Source organism: Rhineura floridana, chromosome 11 (genome assembly GCF_030035675.1).
Source record: "Rhineura floridana isolate rRhiFlo1 chromosome 11, rRhiFlo1.hap2, whole genome shotgun sequence".
Lineage (NCBI taxonomy): Eukaryota > Metazoa > Chordata > Lepidosauria > Squamata > Rhineuridae > Rhineura > Rhineura floridana.
In genome coordinates, this window is record NC_084490.1 from 54,690,589 (window position 1) to 54,705,205 (window position 14,617).

Below are 14,617 nucleotides of genomic sequence, written 5' to 3' on the forward strand. Positions count from 1 at the left end.
AATCTATATCTTATGGTCGGATGGAAACTGGGGGTTTGGGAATGCCAATTCTGTCCTTGTATTATGATGCTTGTCAACAACTAGTCCAAACAGTTCGTTGTGTTAACTCAGTGGATTGGGCTGCCATTGAACTTAATTCAGATTGTTTATACTTGAGAGCCCTCCCATTTTTGAAACTGACTTGGCATTGTTTGCAAGACCTTCGGAAGCCCTTTTACAAAGCAGTTCTGCTAGTCTGGAGCAGATGGGCTCGTCTAATGGCGCCTCAGCCCTCTCCGTTATGCCCATCCTTGTATCATCCTGTGTTTAGAGAAGGCAAATTCATGCAGTTCAAAAAATGGCTGCCTAAGGGTCTGTACCGTGTGAGAGACTTGTTTCAAGATGGATCCCCACTCTCTTGAGAATATCTGTTAGCCCAACTTGCAGAATTTTGCCTATCCTAGTTCCAACTTACCCGAGTGTGCTCGTTTACTTCTCATCTCTCTTGATGGGAGGACCCGGATAGGGACTTAATCTGTTTTGAACATTACTGTATGAACACTGACAGGACTTTACTAAGGGTCTGCATCCCATTTTTGTTGGGTCTAAAGGCAAAGTGGGAAGATAATTTGAATGTTGAAATTGATGATACTCAGTGGAAACTGAAGTGGGTCAAACCTCTCTTAAAGATGATTTCAGCAGAAGTTTGGGAGTCTGTGCTGAAGATTGTGTATAGGTGGTACTGCACTACAGTTAAACTACAACAAATACATAACGTGCTCTCAGAAAAGTGATGGAGGGAGTTGTGGGGCTACAGGAAGTTACTTACGTATGTGGTGGGAATGCCAAGTTGTTCAGTCTTTCTGGCCACGGGTATTCCAGGACATCTCAGCAATTGTGAATCAAATCATCCCCATAGATCCAAGGCTGGGTCTTCTTTCTCTTTACCCAGAACCTGCAGCGTAAAAATTTGATTGCTTTTATCTTGGCTGTGACATGTTTAGAAATCGCCAAACATGGGCAATATGCCTCCCCATTCACAATACAGGGATGGTAGTCAAAGGTATGGAGCTAGCTCTAGCAGAGAAGTTGACAGAAGCTAATAGAGTGGAAAGAGGTACAAAATCGCAAGATACATTTGAGAGTACTTGGTTTCCTCTTATTGTTTTCACATCAGAGCAAGGTGGGTTGGTAAAACCTTCTGAAGCACACAAATGTTTCTAGTATGATTTGCTCCTGAAACGTTTGTGGTTGTAGTTCATTGAGTTTTTGTTTGCTTTTGAGAAATATTTTGTAATCTCATCTTGCTCTAAATCCTTATGTATATGTAACTCTTCACACACATGGTTGATATGCAGTACATTTTTATTAATGGTTTTAGCTTATTTTTTAATGTGTAGCATTTTTGTGGTTTTTGTCTGAAAACAATAAAAACCTATTAAAAAAAAATATCCAAACAGGGCTTAAATATGGGGGAGATGCTGAAAATGGCCACCATCTATTCCCTCTCCTTTCCATAATGTCTATGTGTCCTGACAGATAACATCCAGTGGCTGCATGAGCGGAAGATGCAAGATTTCTTGAGCCATCCAGTTTCAGGCAATCTTTCCCTCCCACTGCAGCCTCATATCACACAGCCTACACTGTTCAGGACCCCTTCCCAAAATCCTTTTGGAGAGGGTGCAGAGGGGGAGGAGAAGAAGAGAAGGATGAGTAGCATAAGCTGCCTTCTGCTTGTGCAATCATTGGATACAAATCAAATGTCATTCTGCATTCTCTCTCTGCTTGCTCCACATCGTTGGCTATTGTTGGTATAGATTGAGAAATAAGGAAATTGTGACATCGAGACATGGATAAGTTCTATGAGATATTACAGAGGGGGGAGTTAGACACACAGGGTTGTATCCAGCTGTTCTATTCAGAGTAGACTCATTGAAATTAATGCGCTTAAGTTAGTCACATCTATTAATTTCAGTGGGTCTGCTTTGAATGCAACTAGTTGGGATGCAACCCAAACATAATTCCTGTTTTGTTGTGAGACCAATACAAAAGCAGCTGCCTTTTTAAGGCTGAATTTTTCAGGTGGCTTAATTCCTTGTGCATACGTAGAGGCAAAACACAAGATGGAAATGCCAGACATCGAAGAGCATAGCCATATCAAAATAAAATGTAAAAAATGAAACACATCCACGGGCAGTTGAAGTTGTAGCCTAATCAACTTAATCATATAACTACACAGAAATTCCATATAATTAAAAAAGCAAACATCATATACTAATATATTCTCTTTTTAAAGAATTCAAAAAGGCTCAGAGCACAGACAAAAGTGTGTTTAAAACATTATGTATAAACAGTCAAAGAAATGAATGAAAATGAGACAATGAAACCCTGTTAAAATGTGTCTATGCCAGGATAGTCCTATCCACCAAAACCTAGGCCAAAAAAATTGTAAAAGGAGGTATCCAGTTCCCAGAGGTAATGTGCTCTTTCCTTCTGTCTTCCCCCACTCCTGTCCTCCCCAAAAAATCTAGGTTGCCTGCATGCAGTTCATCAATATTGTGGTTCATTCTGTAGAGAATATGAATTTCCGTGTCTTCTTGCAATACGAGTTCACACAGTTGGGATTGGATGAATATCTAGAGGTGAGAAATTGGTGCCAGACTCCTGGTTGTGGGTGTGCATCTCTGTACCGTGAATGTTGGTTATTCTAATTCATTTCTAAAGCATTTTTCATTTGCAAAGAGCTTAGTGATTCTGTGACGCTTGCCATTTCTATGATGTGCACTCGTGGGTTGTCTGAATCACAACATTTTCTGGGCAAAAGGTTGCTCTCCTAAACCCCTTGAGATGTGATTTAGTATGTTTATTTGACTTCTGTATATGAAACAAAACTAAAAAAAAAATATGGCACTCTAATGTTAATTTTAAATATCTCAAAAAGTTTTTCCAAGAACCAAAAGCAGATGAACTGAAAATGGGGTGGCTTCATTTCAAATTAGAGCCTGTGGTTCATTCACCATCATTCAACAAGCTTGAATTAGTATCCTCTGGCCACTTCCAGTGCCGGCACCTAAGCTCAATGACAGCAAGCTAAACAGCTTCCTTTTCTGGCGAGCTATCCTGTTGGCACAGAGAGCAAGATAACTGGATCTAGCTGCCAAATTCCTCAGCTTGGGCATCCCACCTCACTTTGGGCACTGATTATAAGTTTGATTTGAAATTTGACTGGTATTGCATTTGTGCCATTCGCCCAATTTGGCTTGTATTATTTTCATTCTTTGTATTACTAATTAATTTAATGAAACAATGTATTTCTAAAAATGGAATATTTTGTGTGTGAGATTCACACTTTTATGACATGCTCATGAATTTTTGTTATATACCTTCTAATTTGTTTTATGGCAATATTGCGTGATATGGAATTTTGTGAGAATTCTGAACTGCCTTGAGATGTCATTGATTTAGGTCACATTCACACCGTATATTTATTCCACTATTATTCCACTTTAAACAGTCATGGCTTCCCCTAAAGAATCCTGGGAAGTGTAATTTATGCAGGGTTCTGAGAGTTGTTAGGAAGCCCCTATTCTCCTCATAGAGCTACAATTCCCAGAGGTCTCTGGGAATAGGGACTTATTGTTAAACCACTCTGGCAATTGTAGCTTGGACTTGGAGTCTCCTAACAGTTCTCAGCGTTCTTAATTTCCCAGGATTCTTTGGGGGAAGTCATGATTGTTCAAAGTGGAATAATAGTGGAATAAATGTATGGTGTGGATGTGCCCTATAGAGTAGAAACTGAATAAATAGAAAATAATAATTGTGGGAAGAGTTCGCCTCACAAATAATTTAGCTCCAATTTGTGCCAAATATTTCCATGTCCTGGACAACAATCTACAGCATGCAGTTATATGTGTCCGGCTCCAGGATCTGTGAGATGCTACCTCCTGGTGGCTCTGGAGAGGCACTAGAGGATGTTGGGAGTAACCCCTGCCTAAAGGTAAAGCTAAAGGTGTCCCCGCACTTATAGTGCGAGTCGTTTCCGACTCTTAGGGTGACATCTTGCGACATTTACTAGGCAGACCATATATATGGGGTGGATTTGCCAGTTCCTTCCCCGGCCTTTCTTTACTCCCCAGCATATGCCGGGTACTCATTTTACCAACCACGGATGGATGGAAGGCTGAGTGGACCTCGACCCCTTTTACCGGAGATTCGACTTCCGTTGGAATCGAACTCCAGCCGTGAGCAGAGCTTCGGCTGCGTTACCACCGCTTACCACTCTGCGCCACGGAGGATCTTGGACCCCTGCCTACCACTGACTATTGTCAACAAAGCATTCAAAAACACAATTGACATGCTACCTGTGGGGTGCTTTTGCTCCTGGTATTTAACCTGCATGCTTAAGATTTGAATCCCTGCTCAGTAATGAAGTTCCTTGGAAGAACTTGGGGCTGTCATTGTCTCTCAGCCAACCCTCCTCACACGATTGTTGTGAGAATGAAAGGAATAATCCTCGTATATATTGCCCCCTTAATCTCTTGAGGAAAGTGGGAGAGTGGAGGTACAAATGCCACTTAAGAACAGTTATCTGTGCCTCTATTTCCTTAATTAGTAATATATGGTTTGGGCAATGAGTTCCATAGAGGGTTGTTTTTTCTTCCCAGAGATGTGTATGAAACAGTCAGAAAGACAGATGTTTTGAATGTATAAGATGTAATATTATTTGTGGAGGAAACACAAAAAGGTTATTTTAAAGACAGATGGGTAACTGTGGCCCCAGGGTATGGTCTGAAGGCATATGAGGCCAGCAACTTAAGCAGTTAAGAAGTTAAGCAGGTTTAGGTATGGTCATTGCCTGGATGGGAAACCACATGTATGTTGCCTTGGATTCTGTGATGGAATGTGAATGTAACTAAATAAATTAAATAGGCATCCTAAGATGTACAACCTCCCAAACCCCAAAGGCATGCCAGAAGCAGCTATGCCATCTAGCTGCCTGAACTAGAGCCCAGTTGTCATCCCTCCCACTGCTTGGTCCAATACTTTAAAAAGTGTTGCTGCAACATTCAGAGGCACCAGTTCCTGTCTTACCTCTTTCCACCCTCCCCTTGTGGTGATGCCTGAGACAGGTTGCTTCATGTTGCTGCATGGTGCAGCTAGACCTGGCACAGCTTTTAATGACAAAGCTTCCTTCTTTTGACTCATCAGAAGCTGCGCTATTCAGAGAGTGACAAGTTACAGGTTCAGATCCAAGCTTACCTGGACAACATCTTCGATGTGGGCGCCCTGCTAGAGGACACTGAAACCAAAAACGCTGTTCTGGAGCATGTGGAAGACTTGCAGGAAGAAGTTGGGCAGGTGCAGCCATCTTGAGATCTTTGGGGATAATGTACCTAAGCTGAAATTGGGGGCAGTGGCTTGGCTGGTGAAGAAAACCTCCCCATGCAATACGTTACAAAAATGAGAAAGGACTCAAAAGGAGAAAAGATTAGTTGTCCATTCATTTCCTGGCCTAATTCAAGGGGCTCACAGTAGTGTTTAAAGCCCTAAACAACTTAGGCTCCAAATTTCTGGGAGACTGCCTCCTTCCCTACAGACCCTCTCAGGCGTTAAGATCAGCAAAGGGGGCCTTCTTGGTAGTTCCACCATTCTCAGACGTTTGGGAAATGGTGGCCCAGGAGAGGGCATTCTGTGTGGCAGCCCCTAAGTTATGGAATTCCCTCCCCACAGAGATGTGTCTTACACTTTCACTATACAGTTTTTGGCGAATGCTGAAGACACACCTCTTTGCTCTGGCTTTTGACAGCTGAGTTGTATGTTGTCAAAACCCACCTTATTCTTGTGACTGTAATTTGTTTTGTTTTTCGTATTAAATTTTAAACTGTTGCAATCCACTGAGGGACCTGCTGGTGAAGAGTGGGTAATCAATTTATTATTATTATTATTATTATTATTATTATTATTATTATTATTATTATTATTTGGCTGGTAAGACAGCTGCGGCTGTTTCTGGACCGGGATAGCCTGACCACTGTTGTCCACGCACTGGTAACCTCCAGGCTGGATTACTGTAATGCACTCTATGTGGGGCTGCCCTTGAGGTTGGTCTGGAAGCTGCAGCTGGTGCACAATGCAGTGGCGAGACTGCTCACTGGGGCAGGGTATCGCCAACATGTCACCCTGCTGCTGAAAGAATTGCACTGGCTGCCCATTTGCTACCAGGCCAAGTTCAAGGTTCTAGTTTTGGTGTACAAAGCCCTTATACAGTTTGGGCCCAGGATACCTGAAAGACCATCTTATCCCTTATATATCCAGTCGATCACTGCGCTCTGCAGGTGAGGGCCTCCTGCAGATACCATCTTATCAGGAGGTCCGTTCTGCACAACATAGGAAACGGACCTTTAGTGTGGCACCTATGCTGTGGAATTCCCTCCCCTTAAATATTAGACAGGCACCATCTCTGTTACCTTTTCGGCACCTACTGAAGTCCTTCCTCTTTCAACAAGCCTTTTAAGTTGAGACCTATCCCAGTCTGTGTCTGTGTTGGAACTGCTTTTTAATATGTTCTTAAACTTTCTTTTTTAAAATGTTTTTAATCTTAGAAGATGTTTTCATAGCTTTTTTAAGTAACATTTTTGAAGATGTTTTGTGTTAATGTGTTTTAAAGTTTGTTTTTATGATGTTTTAATGTTTTTAGTACTTTTGTTTGCCACCCTGGGCTCCTGCTGAGAGGAAGGGTGGGATATAAATCAATTTATTATTATTATCATCAACAACATTACAATACTTGGCGTGATTGAATTAAAAGAGATGGGAATTTTTATGCAGGAAATGAGAAATTAAGAAAAAAATGGGGTTGTTTTAATAGTGAGAAGTGATGTAGGAAAAACAATTAGGAGCTACAATGCAAGGCCTGAGCGAGTTATATCAATGAGATTAAACGGGAAACCTATTAACATAACCATCATCCAAGTCTATGCTCCAACAGCAAACGCAAAAGAAGAGGAACTGGAGAGATTTTACACAGAAGTACAGGAAGAAATTGATCACACACGAAACAAGATGTGCCGATAATCATGGGAGACTGGAATGCGAAAGCAGAGAACAGAGAAGAACTAGGAATTGTGGGGAAATGGGGCTTAGGAGACAGAAATGAAGCAGGAGAAAGACTTACTGAATTCTGTGAAGCCAGTAATTTGTTTCTTGCAAACACATTTTTTGAGCAACCAAAAAGACGACTGTACACATGGACATCACCAAATGGTCAATATAGGAACCAAATTGATTATATAATTGGTAGCAGAAGATGGAGAAGTTCCATACTTTCTGCAAAAACAAGACCAGGAGCAGACTGTGGTACAGATTATGAACTGGTCATATCGAAAATCAAAGTAAAGCTAAAGAACAACAACAAAGCAATCGTAATGCCAAAATACAATTTAAATAACATCCCAGAAGAATATAAAGACCAAATAAGGAACAGATTTGAGGCTTTAAACTTAGTTGACAGAGAACCAGAAGAAATATGGACTGAAGTCAGAGACATTATCAGGGAAGAATGCAAAAAGACAATACCTCTAGTTAAAAAGAGAGAAAGACCTCAATGGATGAATGACAGAACTCTTCAAATGGTTAAAGAGAGAAGGAAAGCAAAAGCAAAAGGCGATAGAAACACGGTCAGAACCCTAAATGCAACAATACAGCAACTAGTACGTAGGGACAAAGAGAACTATTACAATAGTTATTGTATAGAAGAAGAGGACAACAAAAAGGGAAGAACAAGAGCCCTATTCCAAAAGATTAGAGAAATGAAAGGGAAATTTAAACCAAGAGTAGGGATGTTGAATAATCAACAGGGGAACACACTGACTGACCGAGATGAAATAAAAGGAAGATGGAAGCAATACACTGAAGAACTATAAAAGAGATGCCAGGATGACAGATTATGATGAAGAACAAGAAATTTTAGAATGTGAGGTGAAAGCTACTCTTAAAATACATGGAAGAAACAAATCAGCAGGAACAGATGGCATACTAATAGAGTTGCTACAAGCTACTGAGACTGAATCTGTCCAAATTGTGACAAAAATCTGTCAAGAAATATGGAAAACTAAACAATGGCCCGCAGCCTGGAAGCATTCAATATACATCCCAGTTCCAAAGAAAGGGGATCCCAGGGAATGCAGTAATTATCAAACTATTGCCTTAATATTCCATGCAAGTAAAGTAATGTTCAAGATTCTACAACAAAGGCTCTTACCATATATGGGGTGAGAAATGCCAGCTGTCCAAGCTGGATTTAGAAAGGGAAGAGGCACCAGAGATCATATCGCAAACATACATTGGAGAATGGAACGGACCAAAGAATTTCAGAAGAAAATCACCCTGTGCTTTATAGATTACAGCAAAGCCTTTGACTGTGTAGATCATGAAAAACTATGGAATGCTTTAAAAGAAATGGGGGTGCCACAGCATCTTATTGTCCTGATGCGCAACCTATACTCTGGATAAGAGGCTAGTGTAAGGACAGAATATGGAAAAACTGATTGGTTCCCCATCGGAAAGGGTGTGCGGGGAGTGTGTTTTATTACCCTATTTGTTTAATCTGTATGCAGAACATATCGTACAGAAAGCAGGATTGGACCAATATGAGGGAGGTGTGAACATTGGAGGGAGAAATATCAATAATTTAAGATATGCAGACGATACCATACTACTAGCAGAAACCAGTTCTTATTTGAAACGAATGCTGATGAAAGTTAAAGAGGAAAGCACAAAAGCAGGACTACAGCTGAACGTCAAAAAGACTATAGTAATGACAACAGAAGATGTATGCAGCTTTAAAGTTGACACTGAGGACATTGAACTTGTCAAGGATTATCAATACCTTGGCCCAGTCATTAACCAAAATGGAGACAATAGTCGAGAAATCAGAAGAAGGCTAGGACTGGGGAGGGCAGCTATGAGAAAACTAGAAAAGGTTCTCAAATGCAAAGATGTATCACTGAACACCAAAGTCAGGATCATTCAGACCATGGTATTCTCGATATCTATGTATGGATGTGAAAGTTGGACAGTGAAAAATCAACTCATTTGAAATGTGGTGTTGGAGGAGAGCTTTGCGGATACCATGGACTGCGAAAAAGACAAATAATTGGCTGTTAGAACAAATTAAACCAGAACTACCACTAGAAGCTAAAATGATGAAACTGAGGTTATCATGCTTTGGACACATAATGAGAAGACATGATTCAGTAGAGAAGACAATAATGCTGGGGAAAACAGAAGGGAGTAGAAAAAAAGGAAGGCCAAACAAGAGATGGATTGATTCCATAAAGGAAGCCATAGACCTGAACTTACAAAATCTGAACAAGGTGGTTCACGACAAATGCTGCTGGAGATCGCTGATTCATAGGGTTGCCATAAGTCATAGTTGACTTGAAGGCACATAACAACAACATTATTATTATAGTCATCAGTGTCCTATCCCTGCAAAACACATGCACAAAGCCCCCCCTTTGTTTGGTGGGGCTGCCCACTCTTGCCACCTTATTCAGCATGTTGTTGTCTGCTGTCCGCTCCTTTTTTCCCTGTTGCATCTCTGTCCCTCCTGAAATTCACTGTCCGTACAATGCTTCTCTGTACAGCTCTCAGAGAAACTCCTGGATGCGGAGAACGAGTCCATGGCCAAGGTTGCAGAGCTGGAGAAGCAGCTGTGCCAGTCACGCCGCGAGGTTGAGGCTCTGAGAGCGAAGACAACAAGCAATGAGCAGGTACGGACAGCAGAGTGTAACAAGCTGTCGGAGCTATTGGTTGGAATAGATTCGAAAACAACATTAGGGATGCACCTGCTGGATCAGGCCAAAAGTCCATCTTGTCTAGTATTCTGGTTCCAGCAGCAGCCAGCCAAATGCCTCGAGGGAGCCTCCAAGCAGGGCAGAGAGGTAAAGTGAAGCAGCAATCTTAGGCAATATAAAGAGAGTGCTGGTAACAACGGCAGGGTTGGAGACACATAGATCTGATCTGTGGGGTGTAGCACAGTGGGAAGATCTCTTCTGACACATGTCCCATTGAAATGAATAGAATCTGCATAAGAATACAGGCTTCAAAAGTCAGTCCTCAGCATATCTGACCCCAGAAATTCAGGGCTCAGCAGTAGAGCACCTGCTTTACATGTAGAAGGTCCCAGGTTCAATCCCTGGCATCTCCACATAGGACTGGGAATGTCTCCTGCATGGAGCGCTGCTGCCAGTCAGTGTCGACAACACTGAGCCAGTTGGGCTGGTGATCTGACTTGGTACAAGGCAGCTTCCTTTTTCGTAACTGGAGTCAGATTTTAGGTCAGTAGCAGGCAGCATAAATCCTAGAGCAGGAGTGAAGACCTTTTTTTCTGTTGAAAGCAGCATTTTTTGGGGGGGTAACTAGGCTGGAGCTGCAGATCAATGTTAGGTGAGGCCATCCTCTTTTCTCCTTCTCTTTGTTTCCAGCAACAACAACCCTTTTTCTCTCTGACCCTTACGAGGTGGTTGATGGTTTTTTTGGGGGGGTTCCCTTGCTTTTTTCTTTAGGGCTGGAGGGGGAGGAGTGGCAGAGGACTGTTGCATGATTTTAGTCCAAGGTGCTTGGGATGCCTCCAACATGCATTATGCAGCTGTCACTTTCCTGCTGGCCTCTTCCAATGGGAAGTAATAGCGCAGGCCATCAGCCCCTCCACTGTGGACTAGAGGAACACTCCAGACTTGCGCAAGTGCAGAGGAGGTTGGAATCGGGGGGAGCAGGGCCAAGGAGGAGAGGTCGCTGGCCAGATTAAAAAGGTGCCATGGGCTGGATCTGCCTCACAGGCCAGTGGTTCCCTATTCCTCTCCTAGAGAGTGCTTGTTTGAATCCCGAGAACCACAGGATTTGTGTTTCAATACAGAAAAGTTCGGTTTCAAGTTGAACCTGCACAATGGCAACACCTGCAAAAGCTCAAGACCCAGGATCTGCCCAAGTACACTAGGCTTTCTACCTAGAGTTCATCATTTGCTAAAACCTTTCTCTCTCTCTCTCTCTCTCTCTCTCTCTCTCTCTCTCTCTCTCTCTCAGAGCAAACAGGAGCAAGTCAACAAGACAAACAGTCCAAGGAGTCCCTCTTTGTTACAAATGCAGCAGCCTCAAGGGTCAGGAGAGGCCCCACAGTATTCTGCCTTGGAGCACAAACTAGAGGAGCTGGAAGACAAGGGACTAATCCGGATCCTGCGTGGAACTGATGGAGATGGCATTGTTGGCATCGAGGTCATCCCTGTCATTGTGGAAACCACAGCAGCTTCCTTGGTTACTATTGACGTACCCTCATCAACCAGCACAGGTATTGTCCATGGAACAGACAAGGTGTGTGCTTTTTCCATTTTGTGGCAGAAACAGACAATCTGAGGAATTGTCTGGTCTGCCTTTTGCTGGGCTCCACCACATCAGAGAACAGTTGTGGGAATCGTATGTTTCAATGCTCCCCTATATGAAAATTACTATCTGTACTTACTTTGCATATCAGGGAGAAGACTGGGCTAAAACCTTTCCCTCTCAAACAATACTTTTGTACATGCAGCCCTCCATGTGTATTCTGGAATAGCAGTGCCGCCAACAGCTTGAGCACTTTGATGACTTGCCTCAGCTCCTGGATTCTAGCCATTCTGTACACTTGCAGAGAAATTTCCATGTACCGTACAGAAAATTTATGTTTTTATTCAAAAAAGTTCCACTTATTTTACCATTCTAAAACTTCCATTAATGCCTGTCCTGTAGTGCATTTCCCCTTTTTTGCTGAGCGGCTCAGGAGGGTTTTTTATCCCCAACTATAGGACAGAGAGGCACTCATCGTATCTGCTTCTTTTTCTTTCCAGATTTTCCTTTGCCATCCACATCCTCTGTTTCTCTTTCTGCTCCAGAAATCCCCCCACCCCCACCCCTGCCCTTTGCCAGTGACAGCAGTTCCATGGTTGCCGTGTCCTCTCAAGAGGAAAGCCCGCCTCCTCCTCCAGCACCACCCCTTCCTGGAGTCAGTGTCCCTCCACCTGCCCCACCACTTCCTGTGGCTGGAACTACACCCCATCCTCCACCACCACCACCACCCCTCCTGGCAGTGGATGGCCCAGTTCCTCCCCCTCCTCCCCCTCCACCCATGGTGGATGGCGTGAATCTTCCAGGAATCACTATAAGCTCAGGTGAGTTGAATTTATGGTGAACCATTCTGAAGAAGGTATTCTTAAGTGCCCAGATTATGCCCACATTATGTTTACGTCATACATTTAATCGCTTTGCATAATTTCTAGGATCTAGTTTCAATACAAAGCATCTCAGTTGAGGTGTGGATTTAATCATATGTTGATTAATCTATTAAATCTGCATGTGAATTAGCTAATAATGATGAAGGCGAAGATGTTCTTTTATTTTTAAATGGTGGTGTTGTGTGTGGTGGAAAGGTGGGATATAAGTATTTTAAATAGATAGACAGAAAGGTGGGATATAAGTATTTTAAATAGATAGACAGAAAGGTGGGATATAAGTATTTTAAATAGATAGACAGAAAGGTGGGATATAAGTATTTTAAATAGATAGACAGAAAGGTGGGATATAAGTATTTTAAATAGATAGACAGAAAGGTGAGATATAAGTATTTTAAATAAGCAGACAGCACGCACATACAGGCATACCCTTCCTGTGTGAGCAAGAAGGGAGGATCCCTCTTCTAAAATGGCACCATTTTAAAGAAGTACTATATATTAAAAACATTTTTTCTATGTGCATACGCACGCACAACATTTATACTTGAAATGGGTTGTCTGGTTCATTAATCAAGGGCATATTTTTAGTCTGTCAAAAGGGTTTCAGTTGAAAAATTTAACCAATTCATTGGTTAAGTGTTGCAGCCCTAATCAATTTTCTGTTTTCCCAATTGGATGTTGGGTTTTGGGGACATAAACTGGGGTGGGAGAGAGAAAATAGGTTAGAAGTGTGAGGGGAGTCCCTGAGATGATCATTGTGGAAGTGGGAAGAGGGTAGTACAGCCACACACCCCTGACCACTACATTTACATTCCCTGCTGAGCCCTCTCCCAACTTCTAATGCTTCCCCAGAAAACATTCTCTCTACAATTACAAATAAAAGTTGGGATTCTCAATTCTTTCCTCACAAAATTCCAGTAAATAGTGGGTACAAGGAACGCTCATGGCTGGGAATTGAAAAATTCTTGGGAATTTGTGGCCTGTTCAGAATGTGTACTGTAAGTAGAGACAGTTAGCTTATCTGTATACTTATACCTTGACATCCCTCAGAGCTGCATACATTGGAGGGTGAGGGGAGGGCCTTCCCATTTTATCCTCGCAACAATCATGTGAGGTAGGTTATGCTGAGGGACTGCCATTTTCTGCAGCCACTCAAGAAGTTGCATAGCTGAGTGGTCTTCAGAGTCTGAGTCCAACATTGTATCAATATCAGCGCAGCCATTCTAGTGGGTCCACAGGTTGAATGGTTTAAAGGCTGGAATTGGTACCTTCAGTTGCTAGGCAGCCACAGGATGTGCTGCGTAGCCATCTCCAGGTTGATCCCATCTGTGGATTTCTTCTTTCCTCTGTGCCCAAATCTGTCAGAAGAACTCTGGTTAAAGTAAGACTGGGAAGAAAGAGCTATTTAATTTGGTGGGGATGGGTGTATGTATAAGCTCTCACAGGCTTTCTTATCCTTTGGAAGCTGTCAAGATCAAGAAGCCAATACAGACCAAATTCCGGATGCCTATCTTCAACTGGGTGGCTCTGAAGCCTAACCAAATCAATGGGACTGTCTTCAACGAACTCAATGATGAGAAAGTCCTTCAGGTAGGTCCAGGCTGAAGTTCTGTCCTCCCCATTTTCTACTCATTCTCCATCCCTGCCCACCCAACCCATGCTGTGTTCTTATTTTTTACTTCTTGGTACAGGAGCTTAACATGAATGACTTTGAGGAACAGTTCAAAACCAGAGCTCAAGGTCCAAGCCTGGAGCTTACTGTCCTGAAGGTGAAAACCTCCCAGAAGGCTCCTAGTAAGGTGACGCTGATTGAATGCAACCGGGCCAAGAATCTGGCCATCACACTTCGTAAGGGGGGGCTCACCATCGACGGCATTTGCAAGGCCATCCAGGCGTGAGTAGCCTACACCCAAGGAGTCCTCTTTTTCTGTGATTTAGTTTCCCAGCAGAGTGAGTGTAGGCAGCCAGACTACACGGAGAGAGAATTGAGGCTATTCCTGAGAGCAGGGTCAGTAAGCAGGAATCCACCTCATTGATGGTACAGAGACAGACAAGCCTTGTTGGCTGTCCCTCATCTAGGTGAACCAGTAAGGCAGTTGTGCAGTATGTATGTTCATAAGAGCATGGGGAAGGGCCATAGCTCAGTACCATTGCATCTGCTTTGCATGCAGAAGATCCCAGGTTCAATCCCCGACATCTGCAGGTAGGGTTAGGAGAGATCCCTGCCTGAAACCCTGGAGTCCTGCTGCCAGTCACTATAGCTAATCCTGAGCTAGATGGCCTAATGTTCTGAGTCATACTGAGTTTTCCTCTGTTCCTGTGTAGCATTTGCACATGATTCGGGAGGCTCTTCAGTAGCAAGGGAAAGGGCAAGCACC

At 42.8% G+C, this 14,617-nt stretch overlaps 1 protein-coding gene across 5 annotated transcripts in view; it reads left to right on the forward strand.

The window, feature by feature from the left end:
• Nucleotides 1-14,617, forward strand: part of FMNL1 (formin like 1) — a 133,152-nt gene that overhangs the window by 102,486 nt on the left and 16,049 nt on the right. For 4 of the 5 annotated variants that reach the window (XM_061592187.1, XM_061592183.1, XM_061592184.1 and 1 more), the window contains 7 exons: nucleotides 2,511-2,621; nucleotides 5,188-5,337; nucleotides 9,627-9,752; nucleotides 11,065-11,326; nucleotides 11,859-12,179; nucleotides 13,705-13,829; nucleotides 13,931-14,133. In XM_061592187.1, the coding sequence (XP_061448171.1) occupies nucleotides 2,511-2,621; nucleotides 5,188-5,337; nucleotides 9,627-9,752; nucleotides 11,065-11,326; nucleotides 11,859-12,179; nucleotides 13,705-13,829; nucleotides 13,931-14,133 (1,298 nt within the window). The remainder of the gene's footprint in view (nucleotides 1-2,510; nucleotides 2,622-5,187; nucleotides 5,338-9,626; nucleotides 9,753-11,064; nucleotides 11,327-11,858; nucleotides 12,180-13,704; nucleotides 13,830-13,930; nucleotides 14,134-14,617) is intronic. The other variant, XM_061592185.1, reaches the window with a different exon arrangement.